This window comes from Hakea prostrata, chromosome 5 (assembly GCF_041222555.1).
Source record: "Hakea prostrata isolate BN-2017 chromosome 5, UWA_Hpros_2, whole genome shotgun sequence".
Lineage (NCBI taxonomy): Eukaryota > Viridiplantae > Streptophyta > Magnoliopsida > Proteales > Proteaceae > Hakea > Hakea prostrata.
Window position 1 is genome coordinate 7,814,045 of NC_142604.1, and position 25,758 is coordinate 7,839,802.

At 38.2% G+C, this 25,758-nt stretch overlaps 1 protein-coding gene and 1 pseudogene across 2 annotated transcripts; one reads left to right on the top strand and one right to left on the bottom strand.

Annotated features, from left to right (window-relative positions):
- Window positions 1-741: 741 nt before the first annotated feature.
- LOC149014809 (putative galacturonosyltransferase-like 1 pseudogene) lies at window positions 742-2,985 on the top strand (annotated as a pseudogene).
- A 3,253-nt stretch (window positions 2,986-6,238) lies between these two features.
- On the bottom strand, window positions 6,239-24,711 carry LOC149014810 (Pentatricopeptide repeat (PPR) superfamily protein). Of its 2 annotated transcripts, none has more exons than XM_089155077.1 (3): window positions 21,452-24,711; window positions 21,217-21,294; window positions 6,239-7,964 (listed from the first exon to the last, which is right to left on the bottom strand). In XM_089155077.1, the coding sequence occupies exon 1, from the start codon at window positions 24,526-24,528 to the stop codon at window positions 21,664-21,666; it is 2,865 nt and encodes a 954-aa protein (XP_089011203.1). In that variant the 5' UTR covers window positions 24,529-24,711; the 3' UTR covers window positions 6,239-7,964; window positions 21,217-21,294; window positions 21,452-21,663. The 2 variants fall into 2 exon arrangements, with proteins under 2 accessions (XP_089011203.1, XP_089011202.1); XM_089155076.1 differs by having other exon boundaries at window positions 21,217-21,300.
- Between the last annotated feature and the right edge of the window lie 1,047 nt (window positions 24,712-25,758).

Here is a 25,758-nt window from a genome sequence, read left to right on the forward strand (position 1 = left end):
TAAAAGCCAATTCCTGCCCCTAGGTAAAGCTCACTTATGTCGGATTGTTAGATTTGAAATCACCCATCGAAACCCTGATGTTAGAATATGGAGGTAAAATCATGTATGACATTTTCTTTTCTTCTTTTTTTTTGAAACTAGTAGGTTTATTAAAGGGTGAGGCCTTTACATATGGAGTGTTGAAACCGTAATCTTTTCACTGAAATGTGCCGATCATTACCAACTGAACAATTTTTCTATGGTCTCGTGTGACGTCTTTATTTAATGTATCTCCCATGTGATTTTAAATCGTAATGCACTAGACATTTTTCTAATTTGATTTTAAGAATCAAAATACTGACAAGCCTGAATCCTCTACCTACTTGGAGAGCAAATATTCTATTAATTCAAGATGCTTGACAAGTGTTGGATTTAAAACAAACTTATCTTTTTTACATGAGAAAAACCTAGAATTTTTACATTTTCGAAATTTTCTCATCCATGAGTTGATGATCCGGACTCCAAAACTTTTTGGGTAAACGCGTCACTTTAATTAATGATGATGAAAATCATGAAATTTAAAGGACAGAAATTACAAGGGAGAAATTTAATTTGAGACTCTGTTGAATCTAAGGATTGATTCAAACTAATAAGGAAAAGTGTACCCCAAAAAAAAAAAGTATTAAAAAAATATAATTCACACGACTTCCAGGTAGCTTTCCTAGTCTCCCTTTTTCTGTACTCCTTCGAACGTAGATTCGAAGGAAAACTACTTAAAAACTACATCATCAGAAGTTCAAGAACAAATCAACCCTCTTTCCCTCCCTCTTCTCACTTCTTCTTCTTCTTCTTCTTCTTCTTCTTCTTCTTTGAACCACTAGGTGAAGCTAAAGCAGAACTGAAACATGCCCAAACCAGTCAATCACATCTTCTATGTTCTGAATCTTACATTAAGCTTCACACTTTCATTAATCACCATTTCTTCTGCTTCTGCTTCTGCTTCACCCAACTTCAGAGAAGCCCCTGAGTTTTACAATTCTCCAGAATGTCCTCAAATCCCAGAAGCTAACTCCACCGAAGACCATGAAGGATCCTATATTTGCTCTGATCATACTGTTCACGTAGCAATGACCCTTGATGCAGCTTACCTGAGAGGATCCATGGCCGCCATCTTATCAGTTGTTCAACACTCTTCTTGCCCACAAAACGTCGCCTTCCATTTCGTCGCCTCTGTCTCTGCCGGCGCCGCCGCTGACCTCCGAAGCACCATTGCCAAATCCTTCCCCTACTTGAAGTTCCATGTTTACACCTTCGACGATTCTCCCGTTGCAGGTCTCATCTCTACCTCAATTCGTGCTGCGCTGGATTGCCCACTAAACTACGCTCGCAATTATCTTGCTAATCTCTTACCTCACTGCGTCCGGCGAGTTGTTTACCTTGACTCGGATCTCATCCTCGTCGACGACATCGCCAAACTCGCTGCAACCCCACTTGGTGATCAGTCTGTTTTGGCAGCTCCAGAGTATTGCAGTGCAAATTTCACAACTTACTTCACTCCAACCTTCTGGGCTAACCCATCTCTCTCCATGATCTTTGCGGGTCGTAAAGCTTGTTACTTTAATACTGGGGTCATGGTTATAGATCTCGAAAGATGGCGTGAAGGAGATTACACTACAAAGATTGTGGAATGGATGGAGTTGCAGAAGCGAATGAGGATTTATGAATTGGGTTCTTTGCCTCCTTTTCTGCTTGTCTTTGCCGGAAATATTGCCCCTGTAGATCACCGGTGGAACCAACACGGCCTCGGCGGCGATAATTTCTGGGGACTTTGTAGAGATCTGCATCCAGGTCCGGTGAGTCTTTTGCACTGGAGTGGAAAAGGTAAGCCATGGGTTAGACTCGATACTAATCGACCTTGCCCATTGGATGCATTATGGGCTCCTTACGATCTCCTGCAAACTCCATTCTCTCTCGATTCCTGAGTTGTGGGTGATTCAGGGGAGAGAAAGATTGTTTCTGTCTCGGAGAGAGTGAGAATATTCTCTGTCACTCTCCATCTTTTGCTTTACTTGTTCAAGGGTGAAGCAGCAGCAGAAGACAGAGGAGCATTGAGATCGATATGATACATACATTCTGTGTATATCTTTCCTATTGATCGATGGGGATAATGAAGCAGAAGATCCAATCCTGCTGAAGACCAGAATTTCTTTCTTTTTTTCTGGGTTTCTCCCCTGATTGATGGTGAAGTTGTTATTGATCAAAGATGAACGGATGGAGTTGTGATGCTTCATCTTATTAACTGTAGATCATTATACATACAGATCATGTTTATATATTTTGTAAGAGTTTTGTATATCTGGTAGTCTTGTTCTGCAGCAAAGCAGAGGATTACAGATTGAAAGAAAACCAATAAAACTCGAAAGAAAAAGGTAAGAAAATTATCAGTTTCACCTGAAATCTTTTCTGGGTTCTCCGCAAATTTCATCTTAGATTTCTTTTGTTCTTTTTCTTTTTCTTTTTCTTTTGGGTGGTGGCCATTAATTTACCAGATATTTTACGCTACCAAATTTTGTATTGAATACACATTTATAAATTAATGATTGTAGGTGATTTGATTAGAAATTTATCTTACATATGGTAGGGAGTCAACTAGATTTTTTGCCAATTTTAAGTGAGTCACATATATAAACACCATTAATTTGGAGTAAAAACTGGATTTGAATTCAACTATTAACTGGATTTTTTTAAGATTCATGTATTTTTATATCTTATAACTCAAAACAGAAAACAAAGAATTTTTTACTGAGAAAAAAATACCAAGAACTTTTCCTACTAGAAATAAAATTTCAACATTTTTACCAGAAGGGGAAAAAAATAGAACTGAAAAATGTCCTTTTAGTATTCTATACCTGAAATTTTGACTTAGTTCAATTTAAATTAGAATCTATGGAGGCCAATCCTGGCCCAGTTTTCAAAAAGCCATATGCTTAACAGATCTATTCATGCATATTTAATTTTTAAACCCATTAATTTATGTGAACAAAATGATTTGAGTAACAGGGTTTGGTTGGCCAATGCCTACCCTTCCTTGGTATAATTGGCAGATGCCTAATTAGGAAGACATATTGTTCTATTTGCTGTTACTATATTAAAATTAAAATGCTTGTGAGAAAGGAGAAGAGACAAAGTGGTTACCTTTGTGTATTAGTAATTTATAACAACTAGGCTGAAAGTTCTGACCATAGTAATCCAAAATAGTAGCTGCAGGGTCAGATAATAATAGATTGGAATGAAGAAAGGTCCATTTCTACTTCTTATTCTGAGTTCCTAACAATAATTGATCTTCTCTGTTGAACCCATTTCGTTTTCAGGCTCCGTGTGAAAGATTTGAAAAGAAATCAGGATTCTCTTGAAATTTTCTTTCTAGACAAAGTTAATTTATTGGCTAGTTATTATCTGTAATTACATTTGCTTAGCTGATAAGCAGGTAGGCTAAGATAGAAAAAACGTTTTTGAATAAAATTTTGAATTGATAGAGAAAGAAGAAAGAACAACTATGGTGATTGGAGCTTTCTTGGATTTCATTATGCTTCATATGGTCCTTCCACTCTAAAAGAAGCATAAATTGGAATAATTTTAGCTGGAAATGCTTTAAGCCACATGACTGCAATTGCAGTATATATATGATATGCAAACCATACCTTATTGGAATCTTGTTGATGAGGATATTCCTTCCTTCGTCATTAATCAATTTGCAGGAGTAATTTGTTTCAATCTGAACATAACTACAAGGTGTCTCAAGATGTACAGCTCAACTTCTTTAATGGAAATTAATTCTTGTCCTTTTGGTCTCTGTGTGGTTCATTATTCAGGATGGAATGTAGCTCCTCTCATTTAAATGATGACAGAAAATTTATGAAATTAGGTACAAGTCTGAAACTCTAATCCAATACTGCTTGAGTTTGATTTAATTTCTGTTTGACTGATAAGGGTTCCATAGACTAATCATGTTCAATGAAGAAATGGAATACAACCTAACCTAAAATTTTAATATGATTCTGCAATGTATGTGAGTCTAATTCTGCGCAAATGTGGGGGTGATTTGGAAGGGGGTGTTGGTTGCAGCAGCCACCCACAGGGAACGAAGCTCGCGGAGTGAGCCAAACTGCATCAGGATTCATTATCCGACGGCTCCAAGAGCTCAAACTGCATCCGGATTTATTATACGACATCTTAGATTATCTTGAGAGATGTACAACATTAATTATATCTCATATTAGGGTTTAGATACGTAATTCTTCTTCCTTTCCCAGGAATATTTCTTACATAAAAATCTTACATGTCTCTTTATTCAAATTTTCCCCTGATTGCTCCCAGGATTTGATCTGAACAAATTTCATGATTCGACCAGAAACTAAGAGGTTTGACCATGAGATGTATATTACAAGGGTGGGTGCTTCAAAGTGTTACTGTTCACATTAGAAGAGCAAAATTTAAAAAGACAAGAGACAGTGGCATGCAGCATGTATGGGATGGAATGGGAGGGGACCAACATTCAGAAATATCATGAAACTAGATAAAATCTTCTGGTCTGAGGTGTGTAACTCTTTAAAGTTGATTGACATGAGTGTCTGCCATTACTCTCCTATCAAACCAAAAGGGAATCAAAAGAATGAATAGCAGGATCAGATGTTCATCCAGTATGACTGGTTGTCCAATTTAATGCACAGAAGTACTTCAGCATGCATGCATGGATGAGAAAATGGGAAATCTGGAATATACTGTTGATGTAGTCAAGGTAGCAAGAGAGGGAGATTCAATATCCTTCCCTGGTTGAACACCTAATCAACAAAGTGTCGGTGGACACCACTGGCAACAAAGCTACTATTTCATGTAAAACTCAAGACAAAAAGAAAAGGAGGAGATTATGTCTCACTGTGTGAGCTTTTTTTTTTTTGGTAAATCTCACTGTGTGTGCTTGGGGACTGAGAAAGAAAGAGAAGTTTCAGAGATCGGGGTTGTTAAGTACTTAAGTGGTGCCCACACTAATTAATAATGTAGTCAACCCTAACCTGCTAATAAACGTGATTTCGCAAGTACTCATGTCGACCTATTTAACGCTATTAGTCAACCCTAGCCTGCTGATTAAGATTTTGAATTCAACATGCACTAGCTTGGTTTTGCAATGCTTTAATATATAAGCTTTTTTTACGGTTCAACTTCAATGCTGTCGCATTTAATGTGCAGTATTGTTCTATCAACGGTAGAGATTGAAAGCTAAACTGTCCGTCTCACTTTCAACCACCTACGAGATGGACGGTGGAGATCCGAGATTTTGGATCTCGACCATTGATAGCACATGTTAAGCATTAATTGCGCAGCATTCAGATCTTGCCCCTGTTTTTAAGGGTTTATTGAAATACGTGCAAGTTGATTCCAACACCCAACGAGTTTGAATTGTTTTTTATTGAGTTATAAGTTCAGTCACACAGAATAATCTAATTCGAGGACTTGAATATTATACAAGGTTGAACCCATAACTTATTAGACACTTGTCGAGAAAATATCTCTAAAGAAAAAGAGTCAAATACCCAACACCTTGATTGTCAAAGAAGAAAAACACATACAAACAATACCCAACACCTTGATTGTCAAAGAAGAAAAACACATACACACATCAAAATTTTTAAACATATTATCAAAACATGGTAAGCTTGTGCTATGTGAAAAGACAATTTCCATCAAGAGGTCTTGGGTTTAAGCTTCTTGGTTTACAAAGAAAAATATAAATTACAAATTTATAAACCATTGATAAAACAAGATCCTATACACCAATGTGCCAGGAATGGCTTTTCTTTTTTTGCTTATGAAAGAGTGTTCCTTGAAATTTAGATGAAATTTTAGGCCGACTTGGTAATTATTATGCAGTTTGCTAGCTCTGTGAGAGGTGGGTCAAGATGAACAGCTCAACCTAACTAATGGAGACTCTAGAATTTACTTCTCATTTAGTGTCGGCAAACCCAATCTCGAACAAGCTTAGTTGAAGAGGGAGACAAATTTTACGAAATTAGTTAAAGAGGCCTGAAACTACATATAGGCCATGAAATTCCAGGTTAGGTACTAACCCAATACTGTTTCAGTGATCCAGATTCCAGTTTCTGTTTTGATTAATGACTGTTCCTGTAGAATCAAGTTCACACAGGAATTGGATCACAAACTACTATTGGAATTCATGATTCAAACCGAGAACAAGAGAAGACAACGACTGACTTGCTGATTCAATGTGGTCAAATCAACACATCACAAGAAGTTCTCATGGCGACTTTCAGTGGATAGATTGAAAAAGACAGAAGATAATTAGACTTGAATGCAAGCTTTTCACCAAATATTAATCAGCTAAGGACTTCCTTCATTGCAGAGTACAACATGCAAACTAATGGTGTCGGTGGACACTACTGGCTGCTCTGTCTATCTTGACCATATACATTCACCACCTAAACTTTAAATGACTTCATAAAGAGAGAATTGGCATTAAAGAGGTCGGTAATGTACAATGGAATGATCAAAATTGAAAGATAAGGAGAGCATCAGCGTGTCACAAATCACAAGCAACATGTGTAACTCGTTCCATTAGTCTGACCTACGTTTGTGTTTCAGTCACTAGGAGAAGACGCCTGGGCTTCTCATTCCAACAACTACATTAATTGTACGAAAGAAGTTCCCTCAATGTAGTACTCCCCATTAGCACCAGAATTACCCAAGAGGTCTTAATCACCTTAATCATGCGTCTGATCCTTCCTTTTGAGTTCATAATACATAATAATTATTCAAAGACAGTCTACCCTGTTCTTACCAAGGGAGCACCACAACCATTTGCTGCCATTCTCCAAATAGGCCCATGCGTATGTTTGTCCTCCTTCCTGTAGGTGACAACAGCTTCCAAACCTTCATTTTAATGGACAATCATCTAGACCATTGATTTCATCCATACACTAACAAGAAGCTTTATGATGATGAACAACCTGTTTCACCACCCTAGGCTTCTTGCCTGAATCCTTACCCCGATCAATTTGTGCTTTTGCTTGTAAAAACAACTGGACAAGCACATAGGTGGCCTCCTCAGACTCAGATTCCAATTTTCCATAACAATTCCATGATCAGAAAAATATGCACCTTCAAGTTCTCGACCTGGTTCTATTTCCCCAAGACAGCAGCTTTCCATCATCTCTGGCACGGTCAAGGGTTGGAGACAGCTATGTTGACATCAATCATCTTCGTTCTATGGAGTAGGTGTCAAGTGCTACACCTGCCCATTGTCAGCATCCAACATATAAATGACATATCACTCAGGAAAGAAAGATCTTTGCCACACCAGCCTTCAGAGTTAGGAAAGGGGCCCAGTGACCATTGGTAAGAAAACTGATGAGGGATCAGAAAACTCCCTCCCAGATCAAGAACCACCAAATTTTCCAGAGTGCTGATTTTTATAAATGAAGTAGGCATGTACAGATTTTGAATATATCCAATCAGATTCCTCTTTCCCCTAGCACAGATAGCAATTCCCATGTAAACATGGAATTATGTAGTCAGGTAAGATGCCAAGGTCCTCAACATCACCCTGCAAAACTTATTTTACCTCCAACCCTAACAAGCCCTTTCGGGAAAGTGAGGAGGTAAATTCCTCGCCTATTCGTTGTACCCTTCGTTGGCTTCACTTCAGGATCTTTGAGAACTATGAGCATGGGAAGATAGAATTTGCTAATGAAAGTCCACAATTCCAGAAATTGAACTCTGGGCAATCTGTCATTCAATCCTCAAAGCGGTGTGACTGATAGGGCAACAGTATCTGTCCTTGAGAGAGAACCCCAGTGCATGATCTCCATGTTTGGCAGTTTCTGAGTGAGGGCAAATGTACACAGCTGTATCCCCTCCTTTACAGAAAAGGTTGCTTCCAAGTTTTGAACTCAAGGCTCACCCAGTTAGATCTGTCCATGAGAATTCCAAATCATTAATCAGGATGACACCCTTAGAAACTTAACAATCTGGAGAATGATACTGCCATGATGGCACCAGTCAACAATATGACATTGTTCATCAAACACTACCTGAAGTAAAGGATTCCAAAGACTAATTTAACAGAAGTAAATAAGAAGAAGAAGAAGAAGTTCAATAATTATCTAAACTGTGATCCCAGCAAAAGTTGTTTAACCAATGTGATTTGAAATGCTGAATAAAGGTAGCTGTTAGTATGAATTAATGTGCTCAAGAATGGGTGTGGTCCTCCCATTCCCATTCCTCCCCCACCCCAACTGTGATCCCAGGCTCCCAGCAAAAGTTGTTTAACCAATGTGATTTGAAATGCTGAATAAAGGTAGCTGTTAGTATGAATTTAATGTGCTTAAGAATGGGCGTGGTCCTCCCATTCCCATTCCTCCCCCACCTCAACTGTGATCCCAGAAAAAGTTGTTTAACCAATTTGATTTGAAATGCTGAATAAAGGTAGCTGTTAGCATGAATTAATCCACTCAAGAATGGGTGTGGTCTTCCCATTCCCATTCTTCCCCCACCCCAACTGTGATCCCAGCAAAAGTTGTTTAACCAATGTGATTTAAAATGATGAATAAAGGTAGCTGTTAGTCTGTTAGTATGAATTAATCTTCTCAAGAATGTGTGTGGTCCTCCCATTCCCATTCCTCCCCCCACCCTACCCCCCCCCCTCCAAAATAAATAAATAACCAAAAAAAGATTGATTTTTTTTTTGACATTTTTTTTAACAAAATACGAACAGTTGTATCAAGGATGTTCCCTATTGAAAAATACATAAGATTCTTGGCAACAGAAGCATTAATATACCTTCCAGTGATTGAAGATGTGGGTATGGACGGGTTTCTAACCTTGAAATTGAATTATATTGAGATTTTCTTTCACTTCATTTCTAGCCAAACAGAACCATAATATGAAGGCCTGCAGGATTCAGTTCACTGTTGTCTCAGAGTAATGCATGCTTTTGGGTTCTTAGGAATATCCCCTTTCCAATAATATAATATGCTCCTTTACAGGAGCAAAGCTAGGATTCAACATGGGGGGGGGGGCACGATGACCTTGGCACCCATTGGCACTAAGGCTGTGCTCCTTAACTATTGTTATTATTATAAGGGTTACTATTTATTCTTATGTTGTTTTTCTTTCTTATGTGTGTTTCTTTTTTCCCACTCTTTCTTTATATAAATATATATATATAAATATATATATATATATATATATTTTTTTTTTTTTTTTTTTTTTTTTGGGGGGGGGGTGGGGTGGGGTATGTTTAATTTTAAAAAATTCAGACACTTGATACTGTCATGGGGAATATTACTGCAAAAAATGGAGTAGTCTGAGTTGAAATTGCATTTTCAATTTTTTTTTTTTCTATAATAAATATTATCAGTTCTCATAATGTGAAGTTTCAACTTTAGTTTGTCTTGTTGACCAGTAATAATAGATCTTGAAATTTATTGATTGGATTTCAACATACCTAAACAGCCATAAATCAGTCTAATCATATTTTTGAAAAAGATTCTAACAGAAAGAGGATATGGACTGTTTAGCAATTTCTTAAAGACTGGAATAAGATGACATTCAAGCCAACATCACTTTGCCTACCATCTACACCACTCTGTTGATGCTTATAAACAATTTTTAGTCCTATCAATTTCCTTTTTTCTTTTATCTTTGCTAAATTTAGTTGTAATTCATAGCAAATAAACCTGTTAAAGATGGTAACAAACAGGCACCTTTCTAGTTACGGTTATTAAATGGACATAGCGATATTCCTCCATTCCAGAAGCTATGGCCAAATGTTGCTGCTGATCAAAGAACATACAGGCTTTAGTATAGCTGCAGGAACCAGGCCAGGTAACAAACTGGCCTGAGGGAGTACTTTTATGCTTCTGTTCTATCTCAGTTGGCTAATCTGATCATGAGATATGATTAACTTTTCTCCAGTGATCACAAGAAGGCTTTTCATTTTTTGTAAATAGCCTCTAAAAGCTCTTCAGAGCAAATGGATTATGTTGAATAAGGTTTAGCTTGTTGCCTTCAAGTCCTCAGGTGATTCAGTTCTGGGCTTACACTAGTTCTAATGCTCTGGAGTTCTATGTTCTCTAAGCCTGTCTCGTTTTAGTAATAGTATAGTGGTAAGTGTCACCATAATCTTCAATAAACAAGGAGGCACAAGCCAAAAATAGGGTTTTAGGCCCCACTAAGTGATGGGGGAGCCTATTAGTGTAGATATGGGGCTTCCACTGATAAGGTTTGAATGTTGAATTTGGAGCGTCAACAAAGTTAGCATTTTCTCCGGGTTTTGAAATGAATCAATGAGGTCCAGAGTTCCTAGATTTGGATTCAGGGTTGGGGATTGGAGTCAAGTTGTACCGAGGTTGAAAGGCAGGTTCAATCCAAATATAGTTGAGGTTTACTGGTCAAATTGGGTTGCGCAAATTTTTGGGAATTCTGCAGGGCCGAAGATGGGAATCTTCAGGGTTTGAGTGAAGGACTTGGGCTCAGAGCTGGATTGCAATTTGTATGGGCAGGTTATGAGTCAAAATATGGATGAGTTTTTATGGCTGGACGCAAAGTACTGCAGTTTTATGAAATCCAAAGGATAGTGATGAATTGGAGTCAAAAGTTTTTCGGTGATTAGAATTTAGAAAAAGAAATGGGAACTAGGGATCGTCAATTACTTACTATAGTTGCAGGGATTCCTTGGCAGCAGCTCCTACAAGAGAGAGAGATGTCATAATCGGTGACTTCCTAACTTTTGGGGTAGGGGGTGCTTTGATGCTCTAGGTTGGGGGCCTATATTTTCTCCTTTGAGGGCATCCTTCCCTCAGCTCGTTAGATATTTTTATTGTAATTTGAAATGTCAAGAATTACCAAATCATGACTTACTCCTCACTAGTAGAGTTAAAGGTGTAGACATTGGTTTTATCCAAAATGAACTAGCTGAGTGGTTGGGTGTATCCACCCTAGGGAGCTGGGTCTTCTATTTATCTAAAGCTACACAAGCATATCTTCTCACAGACTTAGTATCAAAAGGTCCTTCTTTGTTTACACCCAGGTAGGCATCACAGAAGCTCCATTTTGACACTATTTTCCCAATCTAGAAGGTTCTTGCCCCGAATTGTACAGTCAAATGTTCTTCCATCAGGGGGCCATCTACATCACATATCCATTATGCATGCTTATATTGTCTATTGTCTCCACACGGGTCTCCCGCTTCACTTGACCAATATTATTACTTGCTTCATAATGACTAGAGGCATTAAACTAAGAGATGGCAGCCTTTCTTATGGTCACCTTCTTACATTAGTCTTTGAGAGGTTTCGGTGGATATGTCCGGTGAGGATGAGGGTCCTAGAGATGCACCCTTGAGCAAGGCTCCCTTGAGCGATGGTAGCGTGGAGGTTCCTGAGCCAAGAGAGGTAGCACACACTAATGAGGAGATCGGTGAGGGAGGGGAATCGGCCCGACCTCCACAAGCTCCTTCACTCACTAGGTGGGTGAAGCAAACAATCGAAAGAGTACACGGACTCCTAAGAGAGTACCTTCTACAGATCCACCACGTGGTACAACAGGTGCTATATCTACAGGAGGGGGGTTCTTCTCATGCTCCACCTGTTCCGCCATCACTGGAGGAGAGGTTCGAGGAACATAGGAGGGAGGTGAATATACGGTTTGATCATATCTCCAACAAGCTAGACTCTTTTAGGGATCAGATTGCACATGCAACAGGGGATCAGCCTTCATTCCATGGTTCACCCATCTACTAACTAACTTGATTCAGAGACCTTTTGTTTACTTTTGGGATGACTATATATTCTTATCTAACGGACTTGTATTCCAGACACTGTTGTTTTTATTTAGATTTTTTTTCTTTGGACACTTTATAGATCATGTACAAATTGTTCAGTGACGCCACTATATGTATGTACAGTATTGGTGTTTTTATCTATGCACAAGTTTCATCTTATCCTTATTAGGCTTACCACAAAAACCATCTTACATGTACTTGGAGACTTGGAGTAGCTTTATGTCGAAATACTGTCCGAGTGGACTAGGTTCACACGCTCCTAAGGTTCTCACACTTCTACCCAACCCCAGACTACAATCCTCGACTCTACGGTCTAGGTCAAGCAACTTGGTTGTTCTTGTAATTCCTGGGAGCATAGAGCAACCATGCTCTATTACAACTTCTATCACACCCCGATTTTGTAGAACCTAAATGCAACACTAGGAACACTTACCAATCTACTCCCACACTAAACCAGGATCAAGTTGTTGTATACTCCCGCTCGTCACAAGAACCAACCACAACAAACCAAGAGGGTTAGACCAATAATAATAACAAATATCTGAGCACAAAAGGAAAACTTGTGTAATTTTATTTTTGTCACTTATACCCACACATGCACCACCTCAAAAGTTGGGCTGTATCATAAAAGATATACTTGTCACCGACCTCCAATAAGTGTCATACACACAAGAGAAATAACACAACTTCCCATGACATGATCCCTCATTACTCACTGACGAACCATAACTCATAACTCACACTGATACCAACTGTACCCAAGTCCACCATGTCTCCAGAAATTCCACACGGTCTATGTGGGTCTATTGTAGGCACAAACGTCACATACATAGTCATCTCCATGATCGGCATCTTCAGGTAGTGTAAGATCTATGGAACATCCACACATACAAGAGTGAGCTCACAGAGTCTAGTGAGGGGAATATTTAATGCACAACCACAACAATATATCATGATAACATAATGTGCAAACATATGCTCTAGCAAACAAATGCCTATATCTGTGAAGACTAAATATTACTCCGGTCACGGTACAATATTCTTCCATCACGGGGTGATTCCATATTATCTACCCAATACCTCTAATATCATTAAAGGCCTCCATTACCCTTCATAATCAAATAGTCCTTGAAGGGAACAATCACATATCACATATCCACAAGAATACCACCGAACCGTTGGGTTACTCACATTTCGCTCTAGGCAACCACATTAATACACACATACATTGGACTACTCGAATTTCACCATGAGCTACTCACATTTCACCCCAATCCCATTGGCTGGCCAACAACTAACTCCATGTTGGCAAGGGGAGTAGCAGTGGGGTATGCACCTAACCATGAATTCTTCACATGATTAATTATACGAGGTCTGAGATATGTTCTGTCACATACCACAGTCATACAACTGACCTCGTATGCAATATAGAACGAGAGCAAAGATGATGTCCACTTAATATATATTCAATTATAATCCAATCATGATACATTCATTCCATACCCATCATCATCAAGGTAGTGATGAGTGTACAATGCCAAGTGTATTATCCATAATTGTAACATCCATCATACACTTCCACCTAAGTGGGCCATCAAACATCAACAGCATACCTCACTCCATCATCACTGGGTATGTTTCAATGCCATCATGATACACATGTTCATCCACTTAATATATATTCAATTATAATCCAATCATGATACATTCATTTCATACCCATCATCATCAGGGTAGTGATGAGTGTAGAAAGCCAAGTGTACTATCCATGATTGTAACATCCATCATACACTTCCCCCGAAGTGGACCATCAAACATCCACAACATGCCTCACTCCATCACTACTAGGTATGTTTCATAAATCCATAATATATCCATATGTCCATAAATGCAATAATATGAAATGTCATGTCATGCTATGCATACCCTAATCGCATCAATTATACACATAATTTATGCATGCATGCATGACCAAAGAAAATAATGCACAAAATCCATGATGCATGAGAATGAGATTCCTACATTTCCACTCCCTGATTATTTGCGGACTCGCGATTCTTGCGCAAGTCTCCTCTGTCTGGAAGCAACTCGCGATCAAATCAGTACCTAAGTTAATAAGTGTACAATATCAGTGTAGGTTTTATATTTAGGCGGAATCCTATACTCACGCTCATCCTTCACTCATCGGGATTCCTCAATTTTCAAGTCTGACCAAGGTTTATTTTTGCTCTTAAGCCTTTCCATTTAAGTTTTACATTGAAGACTGCCTCGGATTGGCATCGGCATGGATACCCAATCAAGGGCCACATAAGTGTAGGGTCTGTGTGTAAGATCAACTCTACAGGATCGTACACTCACAATCTACAGTCCCTGCTGTTTAGAGTTTTTAATCTGAATCTGGTGGGGCTCTTTTCTACAGAATACTACCATAAGATTTAAATTATTTAAGCCCTATTTTATCAGAATTTCAGTGCTTGATATAAGATGAATTTCCACATCTAATTCCTCTCTTTCATACTAGGATACTATTGATCTATAATCATATTTGCACAACTTGAGATTTATTATCTCAAAAGAAAATTGGGTAAAACCCTTAGCTTAGCTTTTAAGATTGCCTTTTGATTGTTTCCCTCTCTCTCTTTCTCCCCACTTGCGATGAAAAGATCTCAAAACTCCCTCTCTCCTTATTGTGCTAGTCCCAAGCCTTTGTTTATTAATTCCTTTCTAATATCATATAGCATTCCCTTTTTTTTTTCCCTTTTTTTTTTTTTTGTATTACAATTTTAATTCTTTACAATGAGAACTCCTACCCACTTACAACTCATCCATTAGGTGTATGTTTTTGGTAAAATAGGAGGTGTTATGTGTAAGTTTAAGATTTAGTTGGAGGTGGTGGGAGGTGAGCTATCTCACCTCCTTCCCACTTCATGTTTCCCTTATCACTGCAAACCCACTTTCATCTCCTCTTATATTAACAATAATAGATTAAAGTAAAATTGGTTATTACGAGATATAGCTTACATGTGTATATATTTTAATATATATTTAAAGTTATATATCCATTGGCCTATGGTCCCACTAGTGTATGGCCCCACTTGATTCTCACGTGGGACCCATTATTGAATTCTTTTTTTTTTTTGTACCTCCAGGTTCAAAAAAATTGTATTGATCATTTTCCCATATTTGGTTTAACCTAATTTCATTAGGTATAGAATCTATGAGCATTACCAAGGCTTGGCCAAAATATGAATTTAAGGTTGCCTTTATCATATTTTTCGCGCAATTATTGTGCCCTTGGGTAATTCAAGACGTTGTTACTTGTTTGTGTTTTAGGTCAAAGCATCATTGTCAGTATCGGCACCATAATGATTATTATATTATAACTTATGTCGAATTTAACACGAGAAAATTAAAAGCTAAAAATGACTTTGCCATCAAGGGTATCAAGTGGTCATTTACCGGTTCGGTTATAGGTCAACTCGAGGTTCACTAGTTTGAGTTGGTTCGTTAGTTAAAAATCAAAAGTTCAAATTAAACCGGAATTTTGAGGTGCAGAAATTATACCCCCCCCCCCCCCAAAAAAAAAAAAACACGAAATTTGACGTACCTAATGACTTTAAGGGATTTGGATATTTTAACTATTGTATCCTTTACCACCTCTAATTCTTCTAAAGGCTTAAGTTTAAGTTTAGCTGATGTATCTAAACTGTTGCTAAATGTCCTTGACAACCATCCTTTATTAGCTTCTATATTACAAGAATCACTACCTTTCTTGGTTTTCTTGTTTTATCACTTCTATATATCAAACAATGTTTGTCTACACTTCTAAGTATAATTTGTTTCTCAACGCATAATACCTTCGCTCGATAAGCAAATAATCAATCTATTTCTAAAATCACATCGAAGTCTATCATATTAAGCTCTATAAGGCGTGCACTCAACTCCTTATCACAAATCTGAACTATGCAAGGTCCAACTACATCTAGTTCTAAGACTTCTCCAATAGGTGTGGCAATTGTGAATTCGGAATCTAATTTCTTAAGTAATACTCCTATGTTCTTAGCTTGTTTAGAAGTCTGAGCCATCAAATTTTGAAAATTCTTAGCATTAACATAAAAATCTGGTACATTGTAGCTATATAGATTATAGTTTCTCCAATTTATTTATTTTATTATTTTTTTTTTTTGTCCGACCACCTCATTTGGAGTTCTAGTACTCCAAACTATTTTTATTTCAAATTTATCTTTGTTCAAGAAGGATTTATGGGTGCATGTAGGAAATAGGTTAATGAGTGTAGGGTAACTCTTTTTGAATAAATTGGGGCTTTAACCCCCATTCTCTTGTCAACTTCTCCACGTTTTGGGTATTTAAATTTATAGCCACACCCTATAATGCTTATAGATTCCATACCCAATGGAATTCGGTTAAACCAAACACGAGAAAATGATCAATAAAGTTTTTTGAACCTGGAGGTACCAATAAATGAACTCAAGGATGGGTCTGTTAAGTGCCCGAATGAGGCAACTTAACAAAGATGAAATAACTCAAGAAGATAATAGCAATAAAGAACTTTGAATAAAAGTTGAACGAGAAACAAAACACACTACTTGTAGTAGGTGAATCCTACGGCTACCCAAGAGCAATAACTCTCACCCAATAACTCAAAAACCTTTTTTTCTTCTACTCTTCCTTCCCCTTATTTATAGCAATTTCGTTCCTACAGTATTAATCAACAAAATCATCCCAATTCGAATAGGACTCTTCAAATTTAATCCTAAAAAGTAACTTGAATGTAATATGACTCTTCAAATCTAATCCTAAAAAGTAACATGAATGTAATATGACTCTTCAATCTAATCCTAAAAAGTAACCTGAATGTAATATGACTCTTCAAATCTTCCACCCGATTTAGGGGATTTGCTTGCCACGCTTTCATTTATAGACTCATGATACAAGGGGCTTATCAATACTCCCCTCCAACAGTTTCACCTTGTCCTCAAGGTAAAAATCTGGAAAGTGGGACTGCATCTCATCATAAATTTCCCAAGTATTTTTACAAGGAGGCAGTCCTTTCCATTGAATCAAACGAGATGGGCTTGGTGTTAATGGAATGGGTTGGGCCCAAGGATGGTCTTTTAAATGGGTTAGGCCTAAGCACTTAAAATGGTGGATTAAGGAATATGGGTTGGATATTGGGTTAATGAAATAAGATGGGCTGGGGTTTGGAGTGGGGTTGACCCAAGGGGGTTTCTTTGGGGGTCTAGCGGCCCAGCCTTTGTGTTGGGTTTGTTTGGGCCTTAAGTTTGAGACGAAACATAACTGATTGAGGCCCAAATAACACAATCTTTGACTCATAGTGATTGGACCAAACCCACAAACCGGTTTGAGGTGAACCGAACCAACCCCAAAAACCCTAAAACTCCATCGTCTTCTTCCTTTCCTGCAAACCGAAGTCTTTGCCGCCTGCAACTTGCCACCGACTATACCTGGCCTCCTTCTATGCTTCTTCACTTCACCGTATCTCGATTTTATCGCAAAATATTGCTCCTCTACTCTGGTCCGGTAGGGTATCTTCACTCAATCCTATCTTCCTCTTTCTGTTCCACGTTTGGTGATGCGTGACTTCCGTAGCCAGCAGTACTTCATCCTCTGTTCGATACTTCTTTCCAGCCTTCTTTACAGCCCGATTTGGCGATTCAGTCACATTGATACCATACTCTGATCCAACCTGGTTGGTGTCTATCTCCAAATTTGATCTCGGTTGTCTCCCGTCGCTAAACTCACACATCAGGGCTTCTTTGAATCCGTCCAAGAAAATGCCATCCAATTCTTGCGATAGATCCAATCAAGTGCCTCTCCTTCCAGATGTTGGATCACCACCCCCAACCACTGCTCTTCCTTGATCCGGTTCTCCCAGCAGAAGAGAAGAACCTCTAAAATCCATCTCTGAACTCCTCCTTCACCAGAAAACGAAGGTAGTGCCATCACCTCCCTGGATCGTTACAGCTCTGATACCAATTGTTAAGTACTCGAACGAGGCAACTTAACAAAGATGGAATAACTCAAGAAGATAATAGCAATAATGGACTTTGAATAAAAGTTGAACGAGAAACAAAACACACTACTGGCAGTAGGTGAATCCTACGGCTACCCAAGAGCAATAACTCTCACCTAATAACTCAAAAACCTTTTTTTCCTCTACTCTTCCTTCCCCCTATTTATAGCAATTTCATTCCTACAGTATCAATCAACAGAATCATCCCAATTCGAATAGGACTCTTCAAATCTAATCTTAAAAAGTAACTTGAATGTAATATGACTCTTCAAATCTAATCCTAAAAAGTAACCTGAATGTAATATGACTCTTCAAATCTAATCCTAAAAAGTAACATGAATGTAATATGACTCTTCAAATCTTCCACCCGATTTAGGGGATTTGCTTGCCACGCTTTCATTTATAAACTCATGATACAAGGGGCTTATCAGGGTCCCATGTGAGAATCAAGTGAGGCCATAAACTGGTGGGACCCTAGGCCAATGGATATACAAATATAAAAAATATATATTGAAATATATACACATATAAGCTATATGTCGTAACAACCAATTTTACATTAATCTATTATTGTTAATATAAGAGAAGATAAACTGTGTTTGCAATGATAAGGGAAGCAAGAGGTGGCAAGGAGGTGAGACACCTCATCTCCCACCCCCCACCCCAATTAAATCCTAAACTTACAGATAGCACCTCCTATTTTACCAAAAACTTATACTAAGGGATGAGTTGTAAGTGGGTAGGAGTTTTTATTGTAAAAGAATTAAAATAATACAATAAAAAAATAGGGGATGCTATTGTACGAGATATGATACTAGAAAGGAATTAATAAACAAAGGCTTAAAAGTAGTGCCACAAATAGGGATGCAGAGGGAGAGAGAGGGCGTTTTGAGAATTTTTCATTGTAAGTGGGGGGGAGGGGAAGAGAGAGAGAGCGAGAGGGAAATGGTCGAAAGGCAATCTCAAAAGCTAAGGTAAGGCTTCTACCCAATTTTCTTTTGAGATAATAAATCTTAAAGCTGTGCAAATATGATTATAGATCAATATTATGCTAGTATGAAAGAGAGGAATTAGATGTGAAAATTCATCTTACAATAAGCATTGAAATTATGATAAAATAGGGCCTAAACAAGTTAAATCTCATGGTAGTAATATGTAGAAAAGAGCCCCATCAGATTCAGATCAAAAACCTTAAACAATAGGGAGTGTAGGTTGTGATGTACAATCCTGCAAAGTCGATCCTACACACACAAACCCTACACTCATAGACCCCTTGACTAGGTATCCAGTTTCTTACTTCAACAATTTGAAGTAAGCTTAATGTAAAACTGGAAACTTGAAAGGGTTTCTTCAAGCAAATTGAAGGGGAACTTTGATTTGAACCTCCCAGGCTTTGCGACATCAAGGGTTGATTGAATACATAAACCAATCCCACCAGAGTTCAGATCACAGTCACACTGAACTAATTCTCATACTAGAGAACAAAGGCGGCAGCAGCAGCAGCAGCAGCTTCCAATGCAAAATTTTGAAAATATGAAGGTACTCTTCCCTTCCACTATTTCCTTTAATTATAATAAGGCCCAAGGGCCCATTGGGCCTGCAGCCCTGGAGTTGAATTTTTAGGTTGTCTGAATAGCACACCTCGTTTGAACATCATGGAGGGTGGGATTATATAGACAGCAAGTTATCCAACTCACGTATTAGTCACACAACCACTTAAACTAGCTTAAAAGACAACTTAAATCAGATCACTGGTTCAAACCAGTAAACACATAGCTTTCATACGGCGTCAGTCATCGGTTCAATTCAGGAAGGGGCCTTTTTTTCGGTATGCCGCTCCGTGAGCAAGGAGCGAATGAACATCAATCTTCATATCAACATATGAATATCCTTCCCCCGTTATCCCCTCATCTTCCTATTTATAAGCCACAGCTCACTTCAACATTTCCAATTTCCCATAGAATCTCCGGGGCTTTCCTAGCCACTATAGTTTTGTTTAGTTATCTTCTTTGTCTGAAAATAGGTTTGATTTGCTTCACCTAACAATTCTTGTTTTATTCATCAAAGCTCTTCCTAATCTCCGTCGAGATTACAGCCTTAGTCCTGTCCTATCATCTGTATGATGGAGTTCGTCGTTTATTGATGGATTTTCGGTATTTTTGTATTGTTCTTTGATTAGATTTTACGGTTCAATTAAAACATGAAATAAAAATAAACTAAAGGTCTTTAGATCTGCATCATCTACTGTAAGTTATCTATCAAATGGTAAATTAGTTTCTTATCCCAAGCTTTTAATTGTTTTCAATTGTTTGTTTGTGAACTATCCCATCTCCAATAGGAGTTCAATAACTCAAAAAATGACCACTGAGTTATCTGATTCAACTTTCCAGTTAGAGCTGTGGTTGGTTCCTTCTCTTTGTATACTGGAAACCAACATACACAGTTTTTGATGAAAAATGATATAAATTTGGTTATGTTGTGGTCTGTGAATGCGACTGTGGCCCACGAGTTTTCCTTTATCCCCTGCAACCCGAATTTCCTTTTTCAGGTACCTTGGTGTCTTTGGGCCTCTAACAGTTTTCTAGCGATTAAAGTCTTCAAGTGGGGGTTGTTCAAAATCTTTAATCTACCCATCTGAATGCATTTGAACCTTTCAGATCTGATCAGCTGTTCTATTTTAGCCTTTGACCAGATTATACATTTATCTAATTTTTCAATTGTTTGATATCAGTTTTCTCCCAAATACAGGAAATTTTCCTTAGATTGCACTTCTGGATTCTGTTGGTATCTGAAATATATCCTTTAGGGGACTTTGAACAATATTATATTTTATACATCTACAAGGAGAAGCATGTTCCCAACTTTGTGCTGGAAAATATGATCAGCTGAGATGTATAAAGTGGCAGTCATTCGCTGCTAACTCTACCCAGTTACAGATGCCTGATTAGTTAAAGTTTTCAGCCTCTCCAAATTCACCTTTTTGGCTGAATTTTCAACTCTCACTGAAAATTAAGACAACCCATTCTCTGATACAAGCAACAAAAGCATTGAATTTGTTACCAGAACTAAACTATGAACTTGTAAATTCATTATCAAAGATAAGAAACTAAGATGTGTTTTATCATGTATTTCTGTTGGGAAGTCACAATTATTCCCTTTGGATTTCCATAGGTCACTCTTTCTTTCTACTGACATAAATCAAAGCAGTTTTAAATAACTGAGCATAAGTTATGGCTGACTCAAGATTCTCCTTAGTTAATATATTTAACTTTCCAGGAAACGGAGAAGAGGGCACAAAGCAAAACTAGGAATTATGAGGAGGTACCTTCAATCTAGTAGACAGAAAAACAAACAAGAATCTTCACTTCAACAATACCCTTACGCAAATTGATTTTGGCATACCCTGCAACTAAGAAAAGGTTGGGGGGGGGGGGGGGGGAGGCAAATATTAGAACATAGAAATAAAAATATAATAGCCTAAACGACAATGAAAATTCCTTTGACATATACACCAGAAAAACTAGTTAAACTTTGTCAATAGTTTCTGCAGTGGAACACACCTGAGCCTTAGTTGATGAAGCCCAAGTGTTCATACGCCTTCTACAGACATCAAAAACTCCAGAATCTTTTAGGTTTTCCATAATCCATATTGTCTGCATGTATTAGCACCTCATGGCTTCAATGACCCTCCAAATCGTTCCATTAACAATGACAAAAACCTTGCAAACAAGGAAGGACCTTCTTCTCACAAGCATTTCATAAAGTGCATGCATCAGCACACAGCTTCAGTTGCATTACAAATGCCAGATATCTCTTCACTAAACAACTCCTTTACGCCCTTCTGTTTATCTGAGACAATACCTGAAGAAAGACCTACAACCTGCATCTCATCATAAAACCTAGAGATCTGCTGCCCATCCCTGCATTTGAGATAACACCGGATTAATGCACAATATTTTACAATGTCGGGGTCCAGAACTCCTTCAGACATTTGATCCAAAAGCTTTATAGATGCTTCTATATCTCCTTTTTTGTAAAAGGCATTGATCAAAGTAGAATAAGTAACAATAGAAGGAGCAATTCCACCTTCTACCATATTATCTTTCAAGTTAACAGCTTCAACAATATTACCAGCCTTGCAGTATCCATCAATCAAAGTGTTGAATGTTACAACATTGGGAACTAGACCTTTCAGGGGCAGTTTATGGAATAGTCTAACTGCCCTATCTAGGTTTCCTGACTTACACAACCCATTTATGAGAGCATTGTATGTAGAAATATTTGGAACAAGGCCACTTTTCAGCATTTCATCCCGTATGTCAAAAGCTTCACTGATATTGCCAGCTGCTGAACAACCACTGATGAGGGTACAGTACGTGAAGTTATCTGGAATAAAGCCTTCAGGACACAATATTGACAGCATTCTTCTAGCATCATTTACCCTCCCAGACTTGCAAAGTCCAGCAATAGCTATGTTGTATACAATGTTGTTGGGTAGAAGATAATTTTTTGCGGCTTCATCAAGGGAAGATGCAATTTTCTGAATATTGAGATGCCTCATATTCACTTTTGAGTCCTTCACAGAGCATCCATGACCAAAAATGAGATCAAAATTTACCATCTTCTGCAACAGTAAATTTGCTTCATCAATCCTATCAAACCTATATAGGCTACTGATCAACGTGCTGCATATAATAACATTTGGAACTAAACCCTTCTCAGTCATTTCAAAATATGTACTAAAGGCTTTATCCAGCATCCCTTCTTTGCACCAACCAGCAATAAGAGCCCCATAAGTCACAATGTTAGGAGCTAATCCTTTCCTGTCCATTTCAAGCAGAAGATCCTTGACTCCACTGGATTTCCTAGATTTAAAGAGCCCACTAATGAGAGAATTGTACAATTCAACAGAAGGAGAGATTCCTTCCCTTTCCATCTCATCTTTGACTTTGAATGCTTGTCCAATTTCTCCAACTTTGCAGTACCCATCACTCAGAACTCTATATGTAATAGCATCAGGGGAAACACACATTTTTTTCATGTCAACAAAAATCTCTTCTGCATCAACCATTTTTCCCATCTTACATAGCCCATTTATAATTGTATTGAAAGTAACAACATTCTTACCAAGGCCCCTTGCTAACACATCTTTCCATAACTTTAAAGCTCCTTCCAGATTCCCCATCTTGAAAAATCCATCGAGCAGAGTACAACAGCTGACCTCATCAGGAGCCAAACCTCTTTTCAACATTAAATGCCAAAGGTTCACAGCATCATCAAATTCACTCACACGACATAAGCCTTTGAGAAGTGTATTATAAGTTAAAACCGTTGGTCCAATCCCTCTCCGACACATCTCCTGTGAAAGCTCAAATGCCCTACTAACACAACCTTCTCTACAATATCCATCTAGAAGAGTATTATAGCTATAAGAATCTGGCTTTAGGTTCCAAACTTCCATATCCTTTATCACTTGCTCTGCTTCATGGACTTGTCCAAGTTTGCAATAACCATTGATTAGGGAGTTGCAAATAAACAAATTCATCCGTAATCCAACATTTAACATCGTACAACAGATCCTGCGAGCATTATCCATTTTAGCACTCTGACAATACGCATTTATTAAAATACCATAAGTAACTTCATCAGCAACCAATGATAACTCATTCATGCCCCAAAGGACCTCCTCTGCTTTGTGCATCTTACCTTGTTTGCAATAACCTTTCACCAACAATGTGTGAGTTATTAGATTACAAGGAATTCCCTTTTCAGACATCACCTTCAAAACTCCATGTGCTGCGTCCATGTCACCTATATTAGCATAACCATTGATAAGAGAATGGTATGTCACTTGATTCGGTTCAAAACCCATGTTCTCCATTTCCTTAATAAAATCCAAAGCTTTATGCACTTTTCCGTCCTTGCAGTAAGCATTCACCATTATAGTGAATGTGAAAACGTCAGGGACGATCCCAGACCTAGTAATCTGATCGTAAACATGAAAAGCAGTGTGATTTTCACCTGCCCTGACCAAATTATTCAAAAGACTGTTGCAAGACATCAAGCTAGGGCGGCATCCGTAGCTCCCCATATTGTCGAACACGAACAGTGCTTTCCTTATCAAACCTTTCTCCGAATATATTTTCAGAAGCATATCAAAAACAGTTGGTGAGAACATGAATTCCCTATAAACCCGGATAAGTTCATCGAATACAAGAGAAACGGAAGAGTCAGTCTTGGAGATTTCGACCAATTCTTTCAAATAAGCTTTGGCCTCGTCGAACATTCGAGCTCTAGTCAAAATGTGGACAATTTTACAGTATGATTTAATGTCAGGTCTAAACTTTTGTTGCTTCGACGCCAATCTGAAAAACTCTAGGCAGACCGAAGGATTGAACTTAAGCCTACGGAGAACGCCGTCAAGGATTCCATCGGTGTAATCGAAGGAGAGTCGATCCAAGGCTGAATAGCGCTCGAGGATCAATATACGACAGATCCTATCGAGCAGTTCAGGTTGGCTAAGTTTATATTCATCCTTGAGCTTCCAACGAAGAATATGGCTACCATGGATGAATTCTTTACGGATGATGCGGCAGAAAAGAGGAAGACGACGAGAAATAGAGGAGTACCTGAGCATCGCAGTGAAGTGTTTCAGGTTGAACTAGAGAGATGACGAGCGTCGAATCCGACATGATCGACGGCCATCAAGTTCGAGTTCAGGTTCCGTTGGATCTACTCCCTCAGTGAAGTAGCGGAATAAATGTTATGAGACTGCGACACAGTCACTCTATCAGAGACTCAAGACTGATACATCAATCCACCAGTGAGTCGGGAAGCGGAAGCGGCCGTAGTGGATCGCGTGGTTTGCTGCGGGTAGGGGTTCAAATTTGGCCCATGAACCAACCCGACCTAAGGGTGTCAACTGTCAATAACATGGTTTGAAAAATTGCTCTCTGTCACCGCCGCCACTGACTTGGTGACATATCGCAATATGTTGAGCGACACCAGGGTGTTGATAAAAAATTGACCTCTAATTTCGAGAGATATTTGGGATCATTTTAGTCTGAATTTTATTGTGTAGAACCTAATATGAGGCCAATAAATACACTAGCAACATTATTTTGACCTAAAACATCACTTAAACTAATGTTCCTAATCAACACGTGCCCGGATATATTCGAGGAAAAACTTGAAGTCTTGAAAACTCACAGATTTGTATGAAATACCACTTGATCAACACAAACAATGTAATAGTTGGCGATAACGAAGCAAGATGTACTCGTAAACATCGAATATCATAACAAAATATGATTAAAATACAAGAAACAGGAGAGAGAGAGAGAGAGAGAGAGATAAGCAATGTTGGCAACATAATAGTGACATTGGCAACATATCAGCGATATATCGTTGATTTATTGTCGACCTTGTGTCGAAGGGGGTGTCGTGTCACCCCACTCCGACATGGCGATATATCACCGACACTTCGAACCATGGTCAATAAACCCTGTTGGCTTATATCCACTCAAACCGGTCCTAAACAATCCAATATTGACCCGAAAGGTGAGTTTGGATTACAAAATAAGATCGGATAAGGTGTTGGCATGTTAATATACTTCAATTAGAATCATACACAAATTGAGTTTGAATAAGTATTTAACCAAATATCCCACCAATGCTAAAGACTTCCAACATATTCTCTTTTTTAGGTAAAAGTTCAATTGCATTAATAAAAAGAAAACAAAATATACAAGCAGATTACATCTATTTGATCATAGCATCCACATCTAAAACCTTCAACTTAATTAAAAAATCTAAATCACAGTCGACACATTGCATCAATTTCTATCTCACGAACAATCCTTACTTG